The sequence below is a fragment of the Dipodomys merriami genome, unplaced genomic scaffold (assembly GCF_024711535.1).
Source record: "Dipodomys merriami isolate MVZ:Mamm:240054 unplaced genomic scaffold, mDipMer1.0.p SCAF_8, whole genome shotgun sequence".
Classification (NCBI taxonomy): domain Eukaryota; kingdom Metazoa; phylum Chordata; class Mammalia; order Rodentia; family Heteromyidae; genus Dipodomys; species Dipodomys merriami.
The window spans coordinates 8,539,163-8,562,585 of record NW_027206401.1 but is presented as its reverse complement, the minus strand read 5'-3'; the positions used below and the strand labels follow the sequence as shown (position 1 = coordinate 8,562,585).

The window sequence follows — 23,423 nt, the reverse complement described above, 5'->3', positions numbered from 1 at the left end:
GTCCTCTCTGTGGATGCCATCCTTGCCCTGGCCCTCCCTGTCAGGAGGCCTCCCTTGGAGGCCTTCTTCATCTGTGAGGACCTTACTGAGCATGAACATCTCACTGGAAGTACCATATGCATCTCACACTCTTTCTAGCTCTTTGACTTGGTAATCTGAGAGCCCTGGAAAGAACTGTTAGAGCGGGAACCACTACCGCCATTTCTTCCCCTTTACTCTGTAAATCAACAGGGGCTGCTCAGAGTAGGACTTTTCATTGGGATGATGGAGTTGAGGTTGATGCAAGAGTCAGAGTTAACACTTGCTAGTGTTACCTGTACAGTGGATTACAGGAAGTATCCATGACACTAGATCATTGGTTTTTTTCACCCCCTAAGCCCCAAACTATCCTTCTAGTTTTGTTCTTACTTAGCCAAAAATAAGAAAATACCAACAAAAGTCCTTGATTCTTGGTCTCGATGAATTATTTCAGATCAGGGCTTGATAAGGTGTAGTTTGCCTAAAAATGGGAAAAATCGACAGGGCATTGAAAGCATGGTGCTGATTGGGTTCCTTTGCCCAGAACTACAAAAAGATGTTGCGTCCTTGGTTAGTGGGAGCTTCCTGTCGGTTTCAGTAGGGGACTGGCTATGTGTGCGTTGTCCTTTTGATGGCATCAAGGGTCTATGGTGTATTGCCCACTAACTGTTGGCCATTTTCTTCTTTCCCTCCTGTGAGCCACTAAACCAGTCATAAACATTTCCTGCAGGTGACCTAATCTGTTGTATGTCTCTATCATGTCTCCTGCAGATTTCAGCAATGTCCCTGACATCACAACTGGTTTGAAAAGGAGTCAGACGGATGGCACTCTGGATCAGGTGTCCCACAGGGAGAAGATGGAGCAGACCTTCCGGGTAAGAGGCTGGTCCAGTTTGCAAACTGAGAACCAGGGAGGCAAAGGTTAATTCTTGTCATTTCCTGAGGTGGGGATTTAAAAATGGAGTTTTATAGTACCACCTCTAGCACTGGATACAGATATTTGTTTTTGTTTTGTTTTTAAAGATAATACTTTCCACTGGGTACTAGTGGCTCACACCTGTAATCCTAGCCAACCCAGGTATAAAAGTCCATGACACTTATCTTTAATGACCAGCAAAAATCTGGAAGTAGAGGTATGGCTCAAATGGTAGAGTGCCAGCCTTGAAGGAAAAATCCAAGGAAGAGCACAAGGTCCTGAGTTCAAGCCCCAGTACCAGTACACACACACATACACAATAAGATAATAGTTTCCAAGCTCGGTATAATGAAATATACCTGTAATCCCAGTACTTAAGAAGGTACGTTGTACGTTCAAGGCCAATGTGGCCTAAATATTGAGACCCTGTCTGAGAAAACCCAAGCCAAACAAAAAGTATTTGTAGTTTCCTTTTCTACTGTTTATTTTATTTTAATTTTTTATTGTTATTATAAAGGTGATATAGAGAGGGGTTACAGTTACCCATTGTTTATTTTTCAAAAACCATATGCATAGTCAGAACTCCCCCATGATCTTCAGCAGACGTCAAAGAATAAGGCAGATGTGCCATGATGTCCTCACACTGGGTAGGGTGACCTTGACTGAGTGACCTTGACAAGGAACTCCTGTGCTCAGGTGTTCTGAAATTATCGTTATGATATTATTATTATTAGTCCTGAGGCTTGAACTCTGGACATAGGCACTGTCCCTGAGCTCTTCAGTTCAAGGCTAGCACTCTTCCACTTGAGCCACAATGCCACTTCTGGTTTTCTAGTGGTTAATTAAGAGTCTCCAGACTTTCCTGCCTGGGCTGGCTTTGAACTGCGATCCTCAGATCTCAGCCTCCTGAGTAGCTAGGATTATAGGTGTGAGTCACCAGTCCCCGGTCCTGATATTATTATTATTAAATTATTATTCCCTTTTTGTCCTACATAATTCTTTTGGCCAGAGATCAATTATTTTTTGAATGTTTTCATTTTGTTATGCTGCAGTGTGTGTGACACAAAATTTGCTACGGTCTACTATTTTCAGTTATACACACCACCGGCCCTGAGGCACACACACGATGCTTTGTAACTATCATCATGTCTGTGGCCAGAGCTCCCTTACTGTTCCAGACAGAAGTGCTCCATATTGTCTCCTTCAACCCCCTGGACACATCAACCATCCTTTCTTCTCCTTTGCCAATTCTAGATTCCTCATCTATGAATGGAATTGTGTAGTATCTGTCCTTAACATGTCTGCTATGTCATAGCTCCATTTCTGGCTTTTTGGTAGTCAATTGGAGATAAGACTCTCACAAGCTCTCACAGAGTCAGGACTGACTCTGAACCTTAATCCTTGGGTCCCAGCCTCCTGAGTAGCTAGGATTATTGGCATTAGCACCTAACCAAATCAATCCATATTGATTGGTTTGTTATAACCTTTTTCTTTTTCTTTTTCTTTTTTTTTGGGTACGGTCGTGGGGCCTGAACTCTGGGCCTGGGCGCTGTCCCTCAGCTCTTCAGCTCAAGGCTAGCGCTCTACTACTTGAGCCACAGCGCCACTTCCAGCTTTTTTCTTTTTGCTTATGTGGTGCTGGGAATCGAACCCAGGGCCTCTGGCTTGCAAGGCAAGCGCTCTACCACTGAGCCACCTTCCCAGCCCCTATAACCTTTTTCTTAAAAAAAAAAAAAGCAAAAGCTTGTGGAGTAGAGCTCTGTATTTAAGGTGAGGGCTGTGATGCACTGGCATGGCTGGTGCTTAAGGGAAATGACTTAATGCCATCTGGATAAGGACTTTTCTCTCCATGATGCTCTGTTTGACATATACATTCAAGCTCTAAAGAAGGAAATGAATTTTCCCCATGTTGTATGTTAAGATTTGGTAAAATAGATACATGAAAAGTTAGCCTACTGAGGCTGTGTCCAGTCCTATTCTACGACAGTCTTGTCACAAGCACATGAAGCAGGACTGTTAGGAATTTAGAAAAAGGAGAAAATGCATTTCAGGTTGCATCTGGAGTAATCTCAGTTTCCGCTGTGAAAAGTGGTGAAGGGAGAAAGCAAATGTATATGTGTGTGTCTGCATATACACCCAGGAACATGGAATTGAAGTCCTGTATAAGAGAATACAGGTTGAGCTGGGCACTGGTGGCTCACACCTGTAATCCTAGCTACTCAGGAGGCTGTGATCTGAGGATTGCGGTTCAAAGCCAGCTCGGTCAGGAAAGTCCATGAGATTCTTATCTCCTATAATCCACTCAGAAAAGCAAAAGTGGTGCTGTAGCTCAAATGGTAGACCACTAGTCTTGAGCTGAAGAGCTGAGGGACAGTGTCCAGGCCCAGAGTTCAAGCCTCATAACCAACCAAAAAAAAAAAAAATGCAAGTTGAGTATCCCTCATTCAAATAACTGGGTAAGACTGGAAGTGGTTCAGAGTGTGAGTCTTCCATGTGTGTGTCCCATTCTCTCTCTCCCCCCCCCCCCCCCCCCCCCAGCCAGCCCCATTTAGTAATGTTGACATCACATAATGAGATACCTCCAGGCTCCAGGATGGTCCTCTGGTCTCTACACAGAATCCATTTGTGCTCCATGCACACCTTACCCACACACACTGAGGGCAAGTGCACAGTGTTGCTGGTGCCCTTACACTTCGACCCAGCCCAACAGGCAGTCAGGTGTGGAATCTGCTTCTTGGCATCCTGTTGGTGTCTCAGGTTTTGTGGCTCTTTGGATGTTGGGTTTCTTTAGAGTGTGAGCAAGTTAAATGTGTGCTGCTGTCCAGGTCCCTCAAGTCTGAGGCCATCTCTTCCCTGGTATTCTGAGGTGGAGATACCTGCATATAGCAGTGGATTTCTGTGCACTAAAAACAGAGTGAAGAGATTCCTATAGCTTTGTGTTCTTTGTCTCTTGGGACAAATGAATCTGTGGTCACCAGCAGAAGTCACTGTGATGGAAAAGATAGTATCAAAGGGTTTTAAAAAGTTCTGTATGATAGTTTGACCTCGTGGAAATAGCAGGTTATCTCTGAAAGCAGCCATCGTGTGTGTGTGTGTGTGTGTGTGTGTGTGTGTGTGCGCGCGCGCGCGCACTTGCACGTGCTTGAGCACTGGGACCTGGGTACTCTACTACATGAACCACAAGGCTGGTACTCTACTACATGAACCACATCTCCGCTTCTGGCTTTTGCTGGTTAATTGGAGATAAGCATCTCATGGACTTTCTTGCCCAGGCTGGCTTTGAACTGTGATCTGTACATCTCAGCCTCCTGAGTAGCTAGGATGATTACAGGCATGAGCCACCAGCTCTCAACTCCTCTTCTGTTTTTGAAACCGTGATCTGGGGTGCTATCTTGTATGTTCCCAGTATGTGCTGGGAGTGGTCAGACTTGCTATCTGACTGAGGTCTCAGGAGGTGATGGCTCCTCAGTCAGACCTGCCTCTGCCTCCCAGGTCTTCCCAGGGTCACCAGCTCTCTTTTCATTCGGCTCAGGTTGAGCCTGGACTATTGGGGGTGTTTCACTAACAAGTATCTAGACTTGAGAATAAGGAATAATTTCTATTGAAAACCATCCAAAGCTGACTTGATCAAGCACAGCTGTACCCAGGCTTTTGACAGCCCCACAATTTCTGCAAATGGTTCATAATTGATTGCCTTCTCTCTCTCCAAGGGTGCCCATTACTGTCAGAGCTCTTTGTGTGACCCTGTCAGCCCCTCCTGCGTGGAGAATTCTTTCCCCTGGTGTTGTTAGCAATTAGCCTGCACTATTGTCATCATTGGGAGTTGGAAAGGAATAAACACTTTCTCTTGGGGTGAGGGGGTTGAAAGAGTCTTTGGTTTGTTTTGGGGACTTGAGGCGTGTTAACAGCTGTCCCCCGCCAAAATGCTGCTCACCTTTCCTGTTCTGTGTGCGGAGCTGGCTGTGGACATGTGGCACTTGGTGACTTTGTCATTGCCACGTCTGCGAAGCTTGGTGCTTCTCCAGAGCAGGCAGGCTTGCAGCAGGGGTGGGCTCCAGGAGGAGGTAGGTGAGCCTTCCTCAGTCACCGAGCTGCTTGGAGGATGGCTGGGTGGCGCTAGGACGTCCTTGTGGGTGGGTGTGGCTGAGAAGAACACTAGGGAGTGTTTTCATTTCATTTGCTGGGAATGAGAGCGAGAGGGCTCTGCCTTCCACCCTGCTGGAGAAACTGACGGTAGATGAAACCCTTCTGGGACAGAGAGCAGGTTCCTCAGAACGTGTCCTTTCCACATGCAGTAGGTAAGTGAAGGTGGGCTTCGAATTCCCAGGTGTAGTTCCTGATCCCAATGCAGGCAGGCTGGCAGGGTTTTCCTTCTTGATCAGAAGTTGCCTTTACTCCAGCAATGTAGAAAGGCTGTTATGCAGATGAGGAGCTCTGCTTGTCTTTCCAGAAGGGACTCTTAACAGTACCCTTGAAGCCCGAGAGAACCCTTTTTGTGTAGTAGTTGTGTGTCATGGTTAAACTTTTCTCTCAGCCTGAGGTCTTCAAATTGATCTTTGCATTAATTTTGTTGGTTTGAAACAAAAAAGCCATCAGAAAGGCCTATGGAAACATCTACTCCGTATAATTATGTTTGGAAAGAGAGAAAGGGGGAATTTGAACATAGCAAATAATTTTATGCTTGCTAAATTTCTTCGGAGCAGAGCACTTATTTGGGCTTACATTGTAAAAGCAAATCTACAGAAATGAATGAACCCCTCTTTCATCCAGGTAAGCAGAATGTTTTTTTTTTTTTTTTAATTTAGTTCTCCCTGGTTAAATAATTTTACAGCTTTTTGGAAGAATTTTATGTAATCACCTAGTGTGGTGGTGGCAGGATTATTTTTGCAGTTGGTAGGCGTTGTGTTGATGAACAGCGAGCTTTGGGATCTGGAGACATACAGCATGACAAGTGTGTGTGGTGCTGTTGGTGATCCAGTCTTGTTTAAGATATATTTTGTCCTGTTTGTTTTTGCAAAGTAGAAAAGAATGCACACTAATGACAAGGCTTTCAGTACCCAGCGTGAGCGTAACTTGTATTTAATATTTGACTCCTGCTGCCCAATTGGCTCCACCTTTTGAGGTTTTTCCACAGGAATTGTTTTTAAGAGTCTGCATATCTAAGAGTCTAAAGCAGAAGGTTTGGGGGCTACACGCTTAGTTCTAGAGGCTCCTTCGGGCGTACATGTTTTTGTGCATTTCCTGCATTATTTCCAGGTCTTCTGGATTGTAAGATGTTTCTAACACAAAGATCTAATCACTATCCTTTTCTTAAAACTACACATCTCTATTTCTAAATGTAAGTTGCCTGGATGAATTTCAACTAGAGAACCTCTTTGAAGCAAATTATTTGTGTGTGACATTTTCCTGTAGTGAAGACAATCTCTCTTGAAGATTTCATCCCACTAGCTTTTTTTCCTTGCAGGCTGCTATATATTGGAAAGAAATCTTGATCTGTTGGTTGGAAACTTGAACTTGTGTGATGGTCCACAAGTGTGAACTGGGGCAAGTTGTGGAACTTTTAGATAACTTTAAAGCTCTAAATCCCCTTCCCTGGTAGATTTCTTTTCATGTCTGTGTTTATGAGTGCTGTCTAGTCAACTCCCTTAATGGTCTGCTCATGGCGGGGGAGGGGACTTGAGGACAAAAGAAATCATATGTAAGTGTATTAGCCTTCTAAGAAAATGTTACTGAAGTTGGTTTGTGTTCAGGGGGCCAAACATCTTTGTTCATCCAGTCTTAGTGTTAGAGGTGAGGTCCAAACCCTGCAAGTCAGTGGCCTCGAGATTGGGGTCCTGTGGGCTCCCTGTTAACTTCCTAGAAGACAAGACCTTGCCACCATTCCGTGGATTTTTCTCAGATACAGTACAGTGTTGTGAACTGATGAGCTTTCCCAAAGCATCACTGAAGGGACTGAAAAGCCCATGCGTGCATGTCTGCCTTCATCCAGAGCTGTGGGCTCTGAGGGCAAGACATTTGGCCAGGCCCAAGAGGCATTACTAGTGAGGAAGTTGTGGCGCTCTGTCTCTCAGGAAGAGAGACAGCGAGACACAGACTTGAGGAGGGCCAGTGTTGGGTTGAGGTTTTGCTCCCCGTTCTCAGATACATTGTTCTGCTGGAAAGAGGCTTGGTGGCAAGCTGGTGACCTTATTTCAAGTGACTTTGCCATGTTTTTCTGTTTTTTTTTTTTTTTACTGGGCTCTAAAGAGCATCTTGATCTCTTTGTAGTTAGCTGCCTTTCTTTTTATAAACTTCCCATTTTCCTGGCTCCAGGCGATTGGTGCTCTGCTCTTCTAGGTCTGTCCTTGATCATTGGGGTTGATGTGTCAGACGGGTGCCAGCCCTTGGCACGTTGTGATGGGAATTCTGTCCTGCTTGTGGCCAGCGAGCACTTTACACCCCTGCTCAGCAGGGTTAGAAATCACTCATGTGTTAACGTGCGTGAGAGAGGGGATCCTCTCCCCCCAGTGCAAGGCGCTGGGCGGTGAGGGAGAAGGGGGAGACAGTCAGTAGTGTGCCAACACTGCATAGTGACCCTGAGTCCAGAAGAGCACACTCAGGGCTTGTCCTGTGCAAGGAGGAAGAGGAGGGAGTCTGCTGGTAAGGAAGTGGGGTGACCTTCCTCCTGACCCCTGGCAGCCCAGCCCAGTCACCAGGGCCGAGCACACTGAAAGGTGGGCAGGAGCTGGTGCCAAGGGCCAGCCTGGGCCTAGAGGCATGGAGATGGCTGCCATCAGGATGGTTCCTGACGGCCATCTACTGTCAAACCTCAGACACCGGTGTCGCTTGTTGATTGATACCTGAGCTGGGTGAGCCTGAGGCTGACTTTACCTACAAACATAGCGGAAGGTGAGTGTTTTTCGCATGGAATAGATGGAGTTTAGGAGCAGAGCACCCAAGCCTGGCAAGGAGAGACTTGAGGCTTGCAAGAACAGAAAGCTCAGAGCACCGACTCTGGGGTGCCCCTGGGACCGCCATATCCTTCCTGTCAGAAAGGTTGGAAGGACTCCAGGAGGTCCTCGGCTCACAGCTTTCTTTCTCTTTCCACCTCTGATGGCCGCGGACAAAGCTGGGCTCTTCCTCCATTGCGCCTTGTCCCCAGTGTCCCCCCTTCCTGTTTTTCTCCACCTGTTCCCTAATTCTTCCTCACTTCCCCTGTTTTTCTGGAAAAAGAATAAGTTGCTACTAGGAGCTGTCTTCCCAGTGGCAAAGTAAAAAAGGAAACTGAGGAATCACGCGCGGGGTGGGCTGGGGATCAGGCTTGTCAGGTGTCCCCGGCTCTGAATTAACCCGCTGCCAAGCGCCCAGGCGCGGAAGGGGTAATTATCCTCCCCCTCCCGGCACTGCAGGCACCATGACTAACAGCGAAGTGAAGGGAGGCTCCCAGCGCCGGGGGCTGGGGGGATTCGACCCTGACTAGGCAGTGACACGGTGAGCTTTACCTGGTGACTCGTGTGCACCTTTTTCTTCTTTCTCCTCCGAAATAACAGGGCTGTGCCCCCATCTTATCTGCAATGAGGGGTGCATTTATCCTTTCCAGGGAGTGGCAGCCTGGGTGGTGGGACAGCGTCTGCCATTCTGTGCCCCTCCTGCGCCCTGCCGGTCACCTGTGCCACAGCCAGGGTGGGGTGAAAAAGTCAGTCTTCACTCTCAGCTCTTATTTCTGCATGTTTATTTCCTGTCTAGCCTGCTTAGGTTGGAGATTAGATAGTTAGGGAGGCCTCTGAACAGTGTTGTGTTAGTGATGGAAGAAAGTAGGGGGGTTGAATTTGTTAGGCCAAACCCTCCCCTTTTGTAAACTCCCTGCTAGGACTCTCACACATTCCTAAGAGACCTGGGCATATGGGCTTTGGCCCTGTGTCCTGCACTGAAGACCGCTTTCTTTACTTCTGGGTCAAGGTGCATTCACCCACCTTGTCTGCCTTGTCTGCAGCCTCTTCCTGCCTGTCCTTCTCAGTGAAGGCAGTCTTTTGCTTGATGTCACTTTATGTGTTCATGAATAAAGAAAGCTGCTTAAGGAAAAATAAATCTGAGCTCCTAGCTAGTCAGGAGACTGAGATCAAAGGATTGCAGTTTGAAGCCAGCCCAGGCAGGAAAGTCTAGGAGACTCTTTTCTCCCATTAACAAGCATAAAGCCAGAGTAGAGCTGTGGCTTAAGTGGTAGAGTTCTAGCCTTGGGCATGAGAGTTTAGGGACAGTGCCCCAACCCTGAGTTGAAGCCCCGGGGCCATTACACACACATACTCTCTCTCTCTCTCTCTCTCTCTCTCTCTCTCTCTCTCTCTCTCTCTCTCTCTCTCTCTCTCTCTCTCTCTCTCTCTCTTTTAGAAGAATCCTAAGACAGTCAGCACTTGCCATCTGTGGTTATTCACATAATTGGCTGAAGTGAAATAGGTTGGTGGAAGTTGTTTAAGGTAAAGTTCAGTCAAGGTCATGTTGTTTAGATTCTTTCATGTCCTCCCTGCTTTTTCCTATGTTACCTACTTCAGGAAATCATTTTGAACATTTGAGAAGCTTGGAAGCTCCAGAGAATAGTTCATACACGTATGCTTAAAAAGTTGCCTACGGAACTCTCCTTACCCATGCAATCCACGGGGTTCACTGTTCTGACTTTGAACAAACATCTGAGTCATCTCCAGCCTCCGTCTCTACCTAATATTATTGACATTTCGGAATCAATTATCAAGTACCTGCAATATGAAAAGCCCCGTGTTTGTTAGTCAGGTGGCATTTTGAGCTTTGTTTTTCATTTTCCACTTTTAATTGGTTGGGTGGGATTAGATATCAATGTTTTTTATTCATTTTTTAAAAGTTTTTTTTTTTTTTTTTTTCATTTTTGGTCAGTCATGGGGCTTGAACTCTGGGCCTGGGTGCTGCCCCTCAGCTCTTCAGCTCAAGGCATGCACTCTTCCACTTGAGCCACAGTGCCACTTCCAGTTTTCTGGTGGTTAATTGGAGATGAGTCACACAGACTTTCTTGAACCACGATCCTCAGATCTCAGCCTCCTGAGTAGCTAGGACTATAGGCGTAAGCCACTGATGCCCAGCTTTAAAAAGTTTTAAGCGACAATGAGTGTGGACTATCAATTCCAGCACAACAGTACATTTTTGGGTTGAGACCAGACTGGATTATATTGGTGGCAGTGGTTAGCATCTCCTTCTTGCTGAACGTCAATTGCAACATTATATCATGGTGTTTGCAAAGTTTTGTTTTCTAAAATTAGTGGGGAAAAAGTAATTATATTTTTGGAGCAAGATTTTCATTATTGTTTTAGTTGCTGCTTTTGTTTTGAGACAGGATCTCGCTATGCAGGCCAAGGCTGATCTTGAACTTTGTATGTAGACTTTTTTCTTTCTTGTTTTGTTTGGTCGTGGGTTTGAACTCTGGGCCCGAGGGTTGTTCCTGAGCTCTTCAGCTCGGTGAGCACACTAGCACTTCAGCCACAGCGCTCCTTCCGTATGTAGACTTTTTTTTGGTAGTTGGAAGAGGGTTTGCACTCAGCTTAGGGGTGCTTAGGCTGGTGTGTCTCCTGTAGTTTTTACCCAAAATGTGTGAGAACCACCTGTTACTTGTTGTAAATTGTTGTAAATTACAACAATCTCATTTGGGCTTTCAACTGTTTGGATGGCTTGTGTGTGGCCTAATGGTTCATCTTGACCAAGAATGGCAGGGTTGAACCAGACTATTTATTAAAGTCTTCCCCAGTTAGGCCTGCCATGTATCAACCACTGTCAGAATGCCTGCAGCAGTCCGTTTGATACTTAAGAGACTGTAGTTAAATAAAAGCGTCCACTGGGCAGATAGTGAGGAGGCATTTACTTCTTAATGCTGCTTTTATGCTTTTCATCATGTCCCAGTCCCACAACGGAGCTGCTTACATTAAAAAAGGAGAAGGTCTGAGCAATTATTTTGAGTCATTTTGCAGTTTCCTCCGGAATCTGGAATCTTTCTGCGAGTGGATTCACGTCAGGACGGGAGATGGGGGGGTGGGGGTGGGAAGGCGTGCAGGGGCTGCTGAGGGTGAACCCTGGCTCATTAGCGTTGGTAATCAGTCCCCTGCTGTTCTTAGAAGAGCCGGAAGACAGGGCAACAACGACAATAACAACATCTCCTCTGTGGCTGGTATGGGGAAAGGAGAAGGCCAGAGACGATTTAAGGGCTCCTTCTGTCGCTTGGGCTGCCACCAGCTTGCTCCCCAGGCTGCGGTCTGTCCAGCTCTCAATGAATCCTTCCTCCTCTGCCCTCTGCATCCTCTGGTTCTTCTCTGCCTCCCAACTTCTCTGGTGTTGCCAGATGAGGAAGTTGTGAGAGGTGCAGTTGCCTGGGAAGTTCTGGCCTAGTGGTCGCCCAGGCTGGGGGGTTTGTGGCTGGCTGCGGCAAACCACAGCTGTGCATGATGGGAGAGCCCTTCGTGTCCCGCTGCTTCCAGCATGGGTCTGTTTACAGTCCCCACTCAGACGCAGGTCAAGGACAGTCACACAGGTGACTGTCTAGCGTAGCCATGGCCACCTTGGCTCTGTGATTCCCAGAGTATGAAGAGCTGGCCGTCTCTGGCTCTCCTTTTATTTGAATATTGAGAAGTTGGACATGAAGCTTTTATAGGTGATTTATGAAGATAGAAAGTGATTATCCAACCATTGATCTAGAGAGATGTTTTTAAAGATCATTTTCTGCTGGGCACCAGTGGCTCACACTTATTATCCTAGCTATTCAGGAGGCTGAGATAGGAGGATCATGTTCAAAGCCAGTCCTGGTGGAAAAGTCTAAGAAGCCCCATTTCCCAAATTGCCAGCAAAAAGCTGGGCTGGAGGCATGGGTCAAGTGGTAGAGTGCCAGCCAAGCAAGCAAGTTAAGTGAGCATGTGGGGCTCTGAGTTCAAACCCTAGTGCAAAAATAATTTATTTACAGGTGGTTTGAGTGACATTTTCTCTTTCAGTAAGATAGAGACAATCCTTTTAGTGCTTTAGTGTTCCATCATTAATATGCAAAAGGAAAAAAAATCTCAGCTCAGTAAATTCTCAGAAAATATAATATCTAAAGACTTGTCCTGCAAAGACTTCTCATAGTGTGCTGTCAGTTGCCAAGAATTAAGTCAGAGTCTCAGCTCCAGAATAGCAAGTCTGGTTCAGGAAACGGGTAGTTCCCATGGAAACCGACCAGGAGGAGAGTGCTAAGTGAAGGCCTTAGCCACTAACCAGAATTGTTGTTGACACAAAAGTTTAATCCAATGCAGATGATTATCGGAACAAAAGTAGGCTGAGAGAGAAAATCGGAGAGAATAAGGAAGCTGCAGCCTGAGACCAAGGCCTTTAATAGTGGGTGACAGGTAGAAAGGAAAGGGAAGTCGTCTTCAAATATTCTCCCCAGGTGGAAAGGTACTGCTTCAGAGACTTCTTTCGAGTAGTGTGCACGTGCACACAAAGTGAGTGATGAATGGCAAAAGGTAAAAGGTGTTTAAACATACATATATAATGCTAAATGGCCACATAAAGAATTTACAAGCTCCCAGTCACAGGAACAGGAGGTAGAGCCATTATCAAAAAGCAGGAGGACACAAACTAAAACCTCTCAGAGAAATCAAGGGCTGTTTTGCTGAGCCACGTGAGTACTGTTTTGTTTATGACACAGCTGAAAGTCCACTGAAGTGTTTATATTTTGTATGAATTCGCTGGCATTTGTAGTTTCTAGACTGATCACATTATGTTTAAAATTTACATGTTTCATTGGGCCAGGCGAGGTGGCATACACCTGTAATCTCAGCACGTGGAGGGCCGAGGCGGGAGGCTCATGGGTTTGAAGTCAGCCAAGATATATAGACCAAGGCTCTGCCTTGAAAAAAATTGCTGCAAAAATTCAGAATAAAGTTCTGTCGATTATTGTGAGTTTTAAGTCAAACAAAAAACCTTTTTAATGGGGTTCATCTCTTTCAACTCACTTCAACTTCTCCTGGAAAGGTCAGTTAATATTTTGAGTCATTCCAACTGTTCAGCTTCGTGTTATACTGTGAAAATAATCTTAGGCACCAAGGGAGTGGAGAGATGGCTAAGCTCTAATGAAACTTTATTGTTAATGCAGCAGCTGGCGGGTCGTAGGTAGCTGACCGGCTGGAGCCACTGGAGCTCCCCTGCCTCACTTCAGAGCAGGGCCATGAGAGTCTCTTCAATGCTGTGGGCAGCGTTTGTTTCTCCTTTCTTGTACCAATACCCGGGTGTGGACTCAAGGTCTGGGTGCTATCCCTTAGCTTTTCTCCTCAAAGCTCACACTCTACTACTTGAGCACACCTCCACTTCAGGATTTTTGCTGGTTCATTGGAGATCAGAGTCTCAAGAACTTTCCTGCTAGAGCTGGCTTTGAGCCCTGATCCTCAGATCTCAGTCTCCTGAGTGGCTAGGATTACAGGCGTGGACCACAGACTCTTGGCTAGGGCACTATTTATTTATTTATTTATTTATTTATTTATTTATTTATTTATGTATTTATTTATTTCATCCAGTTCATTCGTTCGTTCGTTCCTTCCTTCCTTTCCTCTCTCTCCCTTCTTTCCTTCCTTCCTCCCTCCCTCCCTCCCCCTCTCCCCTCCCTCCCTCCCCCTCTCCCCTCCCTCCCTCCCCCTCTCCCCTCCCTCCCTCCCTCTCCCTCTCCCCTCCCTCTCTCCCTTCTTTCTTTTTCCTTCCTTCCTTCCTTCCTTCCTTCCTTCCTTCCTTCCTTTCCTTCTTTCTTTCTTTCTTTCTTTCTTTCTTTCTTTCTTTCTTTCTTTCTTTCTTTCTTTCTTTCTTTCTTTCTTTCTTTCTTTCTTTCTTTCTTTCTTTCTTTCTTTCTTTCTTTCTTTCTTTCTTGTCCTGGGGCATGAACTCATGGCCTAGACACTGTCCCTGAGCTTTTTTGCTCAAGGTTGGTGCTCTACCACTTGAGCCACAGCTCCACTGTCCTGGATTGGCCTTGAACCTTGATCCTCAGATCTTAGCTTCCTGAGTAGCTGGGGGTGTAGGCGTGAACCACAGGCACCCGCTCCACCCCAGGTATTGTTGGTTCCTTGTACCACTGTCTCCTTGAGTCTTCTCAGTGACCTGTGATAGGAGACCTTCTTCAAAGCGCACAGGCCCGGTCACGGTCCTGTGGCGAGGGTTCCAACTCCACATGCGTGTAGGATCTGCCGTGGAAACGTGTGCCTGTGGACAGGTGGACGCTGTGTGATGACAGGGCTGGGAAGCGGGGCGGAGGCAGGAAGCGGCAGGACCCTTCACCTTGTAGTAGGGCCAGGAGGGGCCACCAGGCTTCCCTCCCCAGGGGGCTCCGTGGGCCACTCCTGCACTCTGCGCCTCAAGGTAAAGGTCACAGCTGGCCCTCAGCAACAAACACGCCCTGCTCCTGCAGCAGCTCTTTTCTCAGTGGAGGGAACTGAGTCTAGCGGGGGTCACACCTCTGTCGCTCTGGCCAGCTTGGCTGTTTCCAGGTGACCCTACAATTCTTTGGGCAGGGGTCACACAGGGGTCCTTGCTCAAAGCTTGTCTTTCTGGCCATCCGTGGGGCACGGGGATGTGTCATTCTGCCTTGTCAGGAGTCCTTAGGGAAATCGAATGTCCAGACTTTTTGCCTCCAAGTTTTGTGCTTTTTCCCCCCTTGGTGAAGAGATAGGACAGGATTTCTATTTATGAAAAAAAAAATAAAAAATTCAACTGCTTATATAAAATAGGAAAATTCAGATGAGCCAAGAAATTAAAATAACTTGTAATGCAATGTTAACCACTATGCTTATTATTATATATATATATCTCCATTTTATAGCAATGTACCCATGCTATTTATGTCTGGGAAATCTACATAAAAACTTACTTTGAAAATCGCAGACCTGGTTTCTTCCCTAATCAATACATCAGGTCTCTTGTTTGGTTAATCAGTATCAATCTTTTACACTGTCTTTCACTGCTCTGTGTGTGTGTGTGTGTGTGTGTGTGTGTGTGTGTGTGTGTGTGTGTCCATGTGTGTCCATGCTGGTACTGGTATTTGTACTCAAGGCCTCATGCTTGCTTGGCTCCCTGGCTGAGCCAGTGCTTTACAACTTGACCCATGTTTCCAGCCTGGCTTTTTTTGCTGGTTGTTTTGGAGATGGATTCTCTCAGACTTTTCTGCCTGCACTGGCTTAGAACTGTGTTCCTCCAGATCTCAGCCTTCTGAGTACTTAGATTATTAGGCGTGAGTCACTGGCGCCTGGCTTTGTTGCATTTTTGAATCACAGTTTACTTGTTAGTGTGACTGCTCTAGAGAACAAGGAAAGTAAGACTTTTGATGCAACTTTTCTCATCCTTTTATCATTTTTCAGAAGAAATTCTGGTCCTGGGACTTGAATTTAGAACTTAGGTGCTGTCCCTGAATTTTTTTTTTTTTGGCTCAGGGCTGCACTGTACCACTTGAGCCACAGCTCTACTTCCAGCTTTTTTTTTTTTTTTTTTTTTGTGATTATTTAGAGAAAAAGAGTCTCCCATAATTACCTGCCTGGGCTGGCTCTGCACCACTATCCTCAGATACTACTCCTGAGTAGTATTACAGGTGTGAGCCACCAGCGCCTGGCCCTTCTGTGCGTTTTGATCACGATAAGAACCTCCTTCCAGTGTTCTAGAACTTACACTAACATTGACGTAAGACAAATGGTTTGTCTCCAATGTAGTCATCTCGAGTCTGGTTTTGGGCCTGCTGCCTTCCTCATGAAGACCCTGTTCACAGAGTCCAGGTGGTCCCTTCCACTGTCCCCGCCCCTCCAGGCATGCCACACTTTGCCTGGCGGTGTTGGGGTGGCCGGGGTAGCTGCCATGAGGCACACAGTTCCTGCAGGGAAAGCCACGTCTCACATGCCCATCTGCCTTTCTTGGAAGTCATGTGACCTCTGTAGTTCTAGAGTCTGTCTGCCGGTGACATTTTGTGATAATATTAGATCTTTCTAAAAGTTGGCGATGAAGTGCAGAGTGAGTTGAGAAAAAGCTCTTTGTACTTTGTAGTCTTTAATAAAATTTTCCTCCCCCTGAGGGGAGCTTTTCTGACGGAACTAACTTGCTGGGTGACAGCTGACGCGGAGGTTGTGCTGAGGTGGCTGGCGATGCAGCCGCCTTCTTCTCTCCACACAGCGAACTCTGAACTGTCCACGGAGAGCGCGCGGCGTGTGAGCCACGCCAGCCGGGCTAGCCTGGCCTGCAGGCACTGCATTGACCCGGGGCCTGCAATGGCTTTTCAGGGTTTCCTGTATCTTAGGAACAACCCAGTTCTACCTCAGGCTGGTGGGTGAACCTTTGTGGCCTTATCCACACTTGGGTTTGGTGTAGACCCGCGGCTCAGCGCAGAGGCGGGCAGTGTGGTGGACAGGGGCCCGGGCGGGCCTGCGCACAGAGCTGCCCCTGCCCCGGCACTCTCACCGGGAGCCTGCACACACAGGACGTTGCCGTTAGGTGCCTGTGTTGGTTAAGCCAGTTGATGACTCCTAGTGAACTCCCTGTGAACTGCCTTTCTCTTTGAGGAACTAAAACCATGGCAGTCGTAGCCATTTACCCCTGCTTTTCCAGACGAAGTGCAACCTCCCAATTATGCAGCACACTTAGCCTCTTTTTCTTCCGCTGGCAATGTTTCGAGCCCCAGCAATACCAATGGATGAGGCGCCTGAGCAAGGCACCATTGCAGGCTCAGGCGCTGAGATCGCTTGTAACTCTGCTTTCTTTTTTTTCTTTGAGACAGGGTCTCCCGGTGTAGCCAGGCTGGCCCTGAGCTCACATTTCCCCTGCGTTAGCCTCCTGAGCACTGGGATTTCAGGTGTGCATTGACTCTATAGGTCAGCTTTGATGGGCTGTAGTCTTCTGACCAGCACCAACACATCCCGCAGCAGCTACCAAACCATAGGCTTGACATCATTCGGCGTAATAGGCTGCACTTATCTCCTCATAGCTGATTTATTTTTCTTTGCTGGCTTGAACTTGGGCCTTGCTCCTGCTCAGCTTACTTGTCTGTGCTTGCTGCCCTACGACGGATGCACACCGCCAGCCTAGCTTTTTGGCTGGAAATGCAATCTCTTGGATTTTTCTGTCTGGCCTGGCCTCAAACTGCAATCCTCTAGGTCATAGCCTCCTGAAGAGCTAGGAGTATAGGTGTGAGTCACCAGCCCTTGACCTCCTGTAGTAATTCTTTTGAAAGGTTCCCATACCCATAGGTATCTGAAAAGCCTCAGGCAGTACTGCCTCTGGATCAAAGCAAAGTAAACATCATGGCTGGTGTGTGATCGGAGGGCAGGCTTTCCACACGGCCACGAGGAGGTTGTCATGGTATTTCTCTGATGAGAAGTGTCATGCGGAGTCCAGGGTAGTGGGGTCACCGGTGTGAGAATTGGGCTGAAGGGCCTTTCCCTGCTTTTCTTAAAAAAAAGTCTGGGGTGTGGTGCTTGGTCATGCTAGGCAATGATAGCGCCACCCAGCAGTGGCTTCCTGGGCTCTTAGAGAACAGACACATTGTTGTCTCTCTGTAGGGAGGCAGAAGGGGCCACACTGTGTGTGTGTGTGTGCGCGCGCCCGTACTGGGGCTTAGTACTAGTGCTGGAATTTAGGGCCTTCTGCCCTGGATTAGTCTGGTGCTCTACCTCTTGAGCTCTCCCCCCCCACCCATCTTTTTGGTGGTTAACTTGGATTTGTCTCTCTGGGCTGGCTTCAAACCAGGATCCTCAGATCTCAGGCTCTTGAGTAGCTGGGCTTTACAGGGGGGAGTGGCTGGGGCTCGGCTCTTCTCTCCGCGCAGCGTCTGTGTGGACTCCAGGTCCTGCTGAGCTGCTCCCAGTCCGCCAACAGAGCAGCGTCATTTTCAGCGAGGGTTCCACCCTGGGGAACAGTGTTCTGTGTCTATTCTTCCAGATGTCTTTTACGGGGGCAAAGTTTCCAAAGAACCTTTTAAAATGAACTCATAAAGAATCAAACATATGAGTACTGCAGACTGGAAACCACGAGCCAGAGGTCCATTCTTGAGAACGCTCCTGTCTTGGTTTCTGTACAGGCAGAGCTCTTGGGCTAACAAATCCCCACAAACATATCTAGATCCAATTTGTGTTTCACCCTTTGCTTTCCTCAGGGTGGGGGTGGGTCAGCCCAACGCCCTTCCTGGTTGTCTGCTACGAGGTAGCTGCATTGGCCTCTGTAGGCAGTGGTGGCTGCACCCGTATTGTGACTTGGTGACCACATGGGGGGCAAAAGCAGAACAACACACCTGCAGGGCTGTGCTGGAGGACATGGCTCTCGTGCCAGCGTCTCCTTGCTGTCCATCTGGACAGCCTCAGTGGGTTGTGGCGAAGATGAAATGTGGGTATCTGGCATGGAGTAAGTGCTCAGCAAGTGCCAAGTTCCCCGTTCTCACACCGGTGCAGTGGCTGATGCCTGTATGTATTCAAGAGTTAAAGATGGGCAAGCTCAAGATGGGAGGCCAGTGTGAGAAAAAGTTAGTGGAGCCCCAGCTCAGCATCTGGGTGTGGTGGTGATGCCTGTCACCCCAACTACGGCAGGAAGGATCAACAAGAGGCTCACGGTCCGGGCTAGCCTGGCTGGAAAGCGAGCCCATCTCAAAAATAACCAGCGCATAAAGGGCTGGAATTATCTGTCAAGTGGTAGAGCACCTGCTTAGCAGGTAGGAGGCCTTGAGTGTGGGGTGGGGTGGGGGCTCCCGGCTCTCCTAGATGCAGAGAGGCTACTAGATGCGTTAGGCATCAAGTTTTCCATGAGGATCCAGGAACAGTCACTATTCTTAGTAAAGGCCCATCAGATCCATACAGAACGCCACTGATAAATTGTTCAGTGATTGTAGCCACTACAAGGTATGGAGGGATTGAAACATGGCCCGAGCCATGTTTCAGGTAAAACTCTCAAAGCATCCTGGGAGTGGCCCTTCTCTTTGGGGGAGCCCTGCCTGCTCTGCTCCCATGCCCCCCCCCCAGCTGGACTACGGCTCAGCTGCAGAACGTACGGAAGCCCGCAGCGCGTCACTGTGCACCTTGGAAAGAAGATTTGCTACTGACCAATCTCTGCTAGCATTCGCTTTTTGGAAGTTAATCCTACCACGAGTGTTTAAACTGAATTCTGTTTTTCTAAAATGGCAAGATACGTTATTTTTGCAATCTCGGTATTTTAACACTGCATGGTTAGGTGTGATTTCTGACATTGCAGCAAGGCGAAGCTGTAATCTCACCAGATGCGGTTTAACATATGGTGCATTTTGTCAGATCTTATTTTATGCGGTGTGCATCGGCCCAATATAGATCCCACAGCCTATTAGTTTGCAGGATTGCAAAACTGCATCGCTTGACCTTGCGTAAATCCCAGGACAGATTTGCAATGTGCATTTTAGTATCCTGGGCATTTTAGCAGTTAGGTAGGGAGCTGGATCTAGGGCCCTAGGGTCAGAATGTGGTTCCACCCACTTCCTCCTGAGCTCAGCCATCCTCAGTGCAGACCCTGGGGACAGCTGCAGTCAACATCACTCCTGCGAAATGCAGACACGGCTCAAGTTCTCACACATTGGTATCTCAGGGGAAGCTCCTAAGAAGCATGCATGGCAAGGCCCCAGGGACTCTGGTTTCTCTAGTTTAGATATATTTCCAAGAAAAAGCTCTCAGGAAAAGCCAAAGTGAGGTGAGGGCCCAGAACCATGTGAGGGAGGTGAGATGATACTGCTTATATTCCCGCATGTCCTTGCACTGTTCTTGTCCCAGAAGGGAAAGAGCGCCACTTGTTGGCCACACTGTTCCATGCGCCCCTCGTCTTTCAGATGAGTCGGCCTGTCAGAGGCTCTTCAAAGACTACTGGCTTGGTATACATCTGAACCTGGTATACATTTTGAAAATCAATTCGTATCTCGGTGAGTGTCTTAAGAACTACAACTTTTTTTATTCTTTAAGATTTACCCAGAAATATAGGCCTTCTGGCAGGCACTACCGGAAATATGTGCATGACTGCATTTAAAAAGTAAAAACAAAATTTTCATGTCCAGGGAGGGTCAACAGCACTTACCAGCACTCTGAGCTAGAAGTAACTTGCGTTACAGCACGTGTGCAAGGTGTCTAGTGCAGCTCACTACCTGGCACTTGTAGCACTAACTGTACATGGACACTCGTGTCAAAATCAGAGCGGCTGGACTTGAGGAGCTGGAGTTCCGCTGCCCCCCGGCTGCCAGGACCCTTCGAATCAGGCGCTGTCTCGATGGGCCCTGCGATCCCCTGCGCCTGGGCTTCCTTGTGTGGTTTTCCCTTGGGCTGCACTCCTTCTAGAACCATATTGCAGTCCATCGCTGAGGCCTTCACAGGCAGCTGGTTCCCAGGGCGGCTTCTGTCTGTGAGACTGTGTCGCCTGGTCGTTTGCACTCACCTGAGCACTGGTGTGAGGCTGCCCTTGGCTGCACTCTCTGTTTCTAACCTCGTCTTCTCTCGTTGGGCAGGATCTGCCCTCTACTTCTTTGGAGACAGAGCAGTTGACAGTGGGGGCCTACTGCATTGCAAGGACAGGATCAGTGCTGAGTTTTAATCTGTGTATGTTGAGATTTGAACTCAGGTCTGGGTACTGTGCCTTAGCTCAAAGATAATACTCTACCCTCCCTCCCTTCCCTCCTTCCCTTCCTTCCTTTTCTTCCCTTCCTTCCTTCCCTCCCTCCCTCCCTCCCTCCTTCCTTCCTTCCTCTCCCCTTTGTCCGTCACCCTTTCCCTCCCTCTTTCTTTTCTCTCTCTCTCTTTCTTCCTTTCTTTCTCTTTCCTTTCTTCTCCTTCCTTCCTTTTTTCCTTTTCTTTCTTTTCTTCTCCTTTCTTTCTTTCTTTCTTTCTTTCTTTCTTTCTTTCTTTCTTTCTTTCTTTCTTTCTTTCTTTCTTTCTTTCTTTCTTGTTAATTAGATATGAGTCTCATGGAGTTTATGATTGGGGTGGCTTCAAACCTTAGTCCTCTGATCTCAGCCTTCTGAGTGGCCAGGATTACAGGGGTGAGCCACTCCCACCCAGCTCAACTTTTAATTCTTTTTGTTATTGTTGTTGTTGTGAGGCTTGAACTCTGGGCCTGGGCACTGTCCCTCAGCTCTTCAGCTCAAGGCGAGTGCTCTACCGCTTGAGCCACAGCGCCACTTCTGGTTTTCTGGTGAAGAATCTCATGGACTTTTCCCCGGGCTGGCTTTGCACTGTGATCCTCAGATCTCAGCCTTCACGTTTTTTTTTTTTTATGATTTTTTTTATTGTGAAAATACTGTACAGAGGAGTTACAATTACATGGGCAAGGTAATGAGGACATTTCTTATAGCCTTCACATTTTCATCTTGATTGTGTTCTTCCATCATGTGGAGATCTGTGTTGGGGATCAGAATAGAGAGGGACAGCCGGCTAGAGTGGCCCATGTGTCTTTTCTGACATGTTTATCTTGTCAAGTGACAGTTTGCATAGAAAAGCATGTCAGGCCAAGCTTGTTGACCAGTGTGGTCAGCTGTTTATATTCTGAAATATTCAAGCAATTGAAAAGAATTACGGTAGCAGGTGAGAGTCTCTTGACAGGCTTAGCTGTTTTACCCCGGTAGAGATGGACAGAGGTCAGGCTTGAAGGCATTTAAGCTGAAGGACTACTTTGAGATTAGAGAACATATCAGCGAGTATTAATCATTTGTATTGGGATTCCAGCACAAAAAGTGCCAAGTGAACACGGAGCTGGGCCTGTGGGGCTGGCGTCAGAGGGACACGAGCCTGCCCCATAGGTGATGGGCCTGGCCTGGGGTGGATGGAAGGAGATGAGGAGGCCTGGGTGGATGGAAGGAGATGAGGAGGCCTGGGTGGATGGAAGGAGGCGAGGAGGCCTGGGTGGATGGAAGGAGGCCTGGGTGGATGGAAGGAGGCGAGGAGGCCTGGGTGGATGGAGGGAGATGAGGAGGCCTGGGTGGATGGAGGCGAGGAGGCCTGGGTGGATGGAAGGAGGCGAGGAGGCCTGGGTGGATGGAAGGAGGCCAGGAGGCCTGGGTGGGATGGAAGGAGGCGAGGAGGCCTGGGTGGATGGAAGGAGGCGAGGAGGCCTGGGTGGATGGAGGAGGCCTGGGTGGATGGAGGAGGCCTGGGTGGATGGAGGAGGCGCAGACGCAGCGGGAGGCTCGGAGCCACAGCAAGAGGATTCCCAGGGCTCTCGGGCCACTGGGTCTCGCGTGCCCGGATGGAGAGGGGGCGCGTGTCCAGGGCTCCCGTGTCCCTGTCCTGGGCCCGCGCGCCCCGGCCCGGCCCGGCCCTCGCGCCTGCTCTGCGCCCGCTCCGACGTGGCTCCCTGGTTCCCGCCGCCCCAGGTGACACGAGCGGGCACGCGGCACGGTCAGAGTAGTCGGTGCCCGCGCGTGGAGGAGCCGGGGAGGGCGCGGGCCCTGCTGGCCGGGGCCGTGGGTGCCGCCCGGCCCTGTGCTGAGCGCCGCTTCCCCTCTCGCAGAGCGCCGAGCAGCTCGCCGCGCTGTGCGGGGGACCCCGCGACGGCCCCGCCCGGAGCGCAGCCATGGAGGCGCCCGGGGAGCGCGCGGACCCCGCGCCGCGGGCCCTGGCGCGACACCTGTCGGACGCCGACCGCCTGCGCAAGGTGATCCAGGAGCTGGTGGACACCGAGAAGTCCTACGTGAAGGTAGGCTGCGCGGGCCTGGCGGGAGGCCGCGGGAGGGGAGAGTGGGAGGGGAGGAGGGTGGGAGGGGAGGCCGGTGGGAGGGGAGGCCGGTGGGAGGGGAGGAGGGTGGGAGGGGAGGCCACGGGGAGGGGAGGAAGGTGGGAGGGGAGGCCGGTGGGAAGGGAGGAAGGTGGGAGGGGAGGCCGGTGGGAGGGGAGGAGGGTGGGAGGGGAGGCCGGTGGGAGGGGAGGCCGGTGGGAAGGGAGGAAGGTGGGAGGGGAGGAGGATGGGAGGGGAGGCCACGGGGAGGGGAGGAAGGTGGGAGGGGAGGCCTGGGGAGGGGAGGCCGCGGGGAGGGGAGGCCGGTGGGAAGGGAGGCCGCGGGGAGAGGAGGAGGGCGGGAGGATCCGATTCCGCCCGGGCTCATTTTGTCTGTCCTTCCGTCTGTGGGGAGGGCCCGCGTGGCGTGGGTAGGTGGGGGAGAGGCCGCCTGACGTGACGCAGGCCGGCCCGCCTGCCGCGGGGCAGGAGCAGGCCGCCATGGGCGCACCCCGATGGCTGCGTCCCTAAAGGACCCAGCCACTCACCGGCCGCCAGCCAGCGGCCGTAGCATCTGGCGAAGGCGCTGGAGCAGCGTGGCCCAGGCGGCGGCGGGACAGGCCCCGGCCCGGTGCCCTGAGCATGGCCCGCACGTCCCCCCAGCGCCCCGGCTCAGGCCCGCGGTCCCCACACACGAGCCCCGGCCGGGGGAGTGGCGTCTATCCACGTGCGTCCTGGCGCTACCAGCGGTCTTGCTCGCCAGCCCCTCCTTTTAGTCTGCAGGGGGAAATGAGACAGGCCT

General features: G+C 49.4%; 1 protein-coding gene and 1 non-coding gene across 4 annotated transcripts in view; one reads left to right on the top strand and one right to left on the bottom strand.

Moving 5' to 3' along the window:
* Tiam2 (TIAM Rac1 associated GEF 2) overlaps positions 1-23,423 on the top strand; it is a 182,248-nt gene that overhangs the window by 146,831 nt on the left and 11,994 nt on the right. Inside the window, exons 16-17 of one of the 3 annotated variants that reach the window (XM_070010673.1) lie at positions 790-893; positions 22,418-22,603. In XM_070010673.1, coding sequence (XP_069866774.1) covers positions 790-893; positions 22,418-22,603 — 290 coding nt within the window. Of the gene's footprint in view, positions 1-789; positions 894-5,125; positions 5,233-7,692; positions 7,823-22,417; positions 22,604-23,423 lie in introns of those variants that run through there. The other 2 variants (XM_070010674.1, XM_070010675.1) reach the window with 2 other exon arrangements.
* Positions 2,568-2,631, bottom strand: Trnaa-ugc (transfer RNA alanine (anticodon UGC)). The gene has a single exon. It is a non-coding gene; the product is annotated as a tRNA-Ala (tRNA).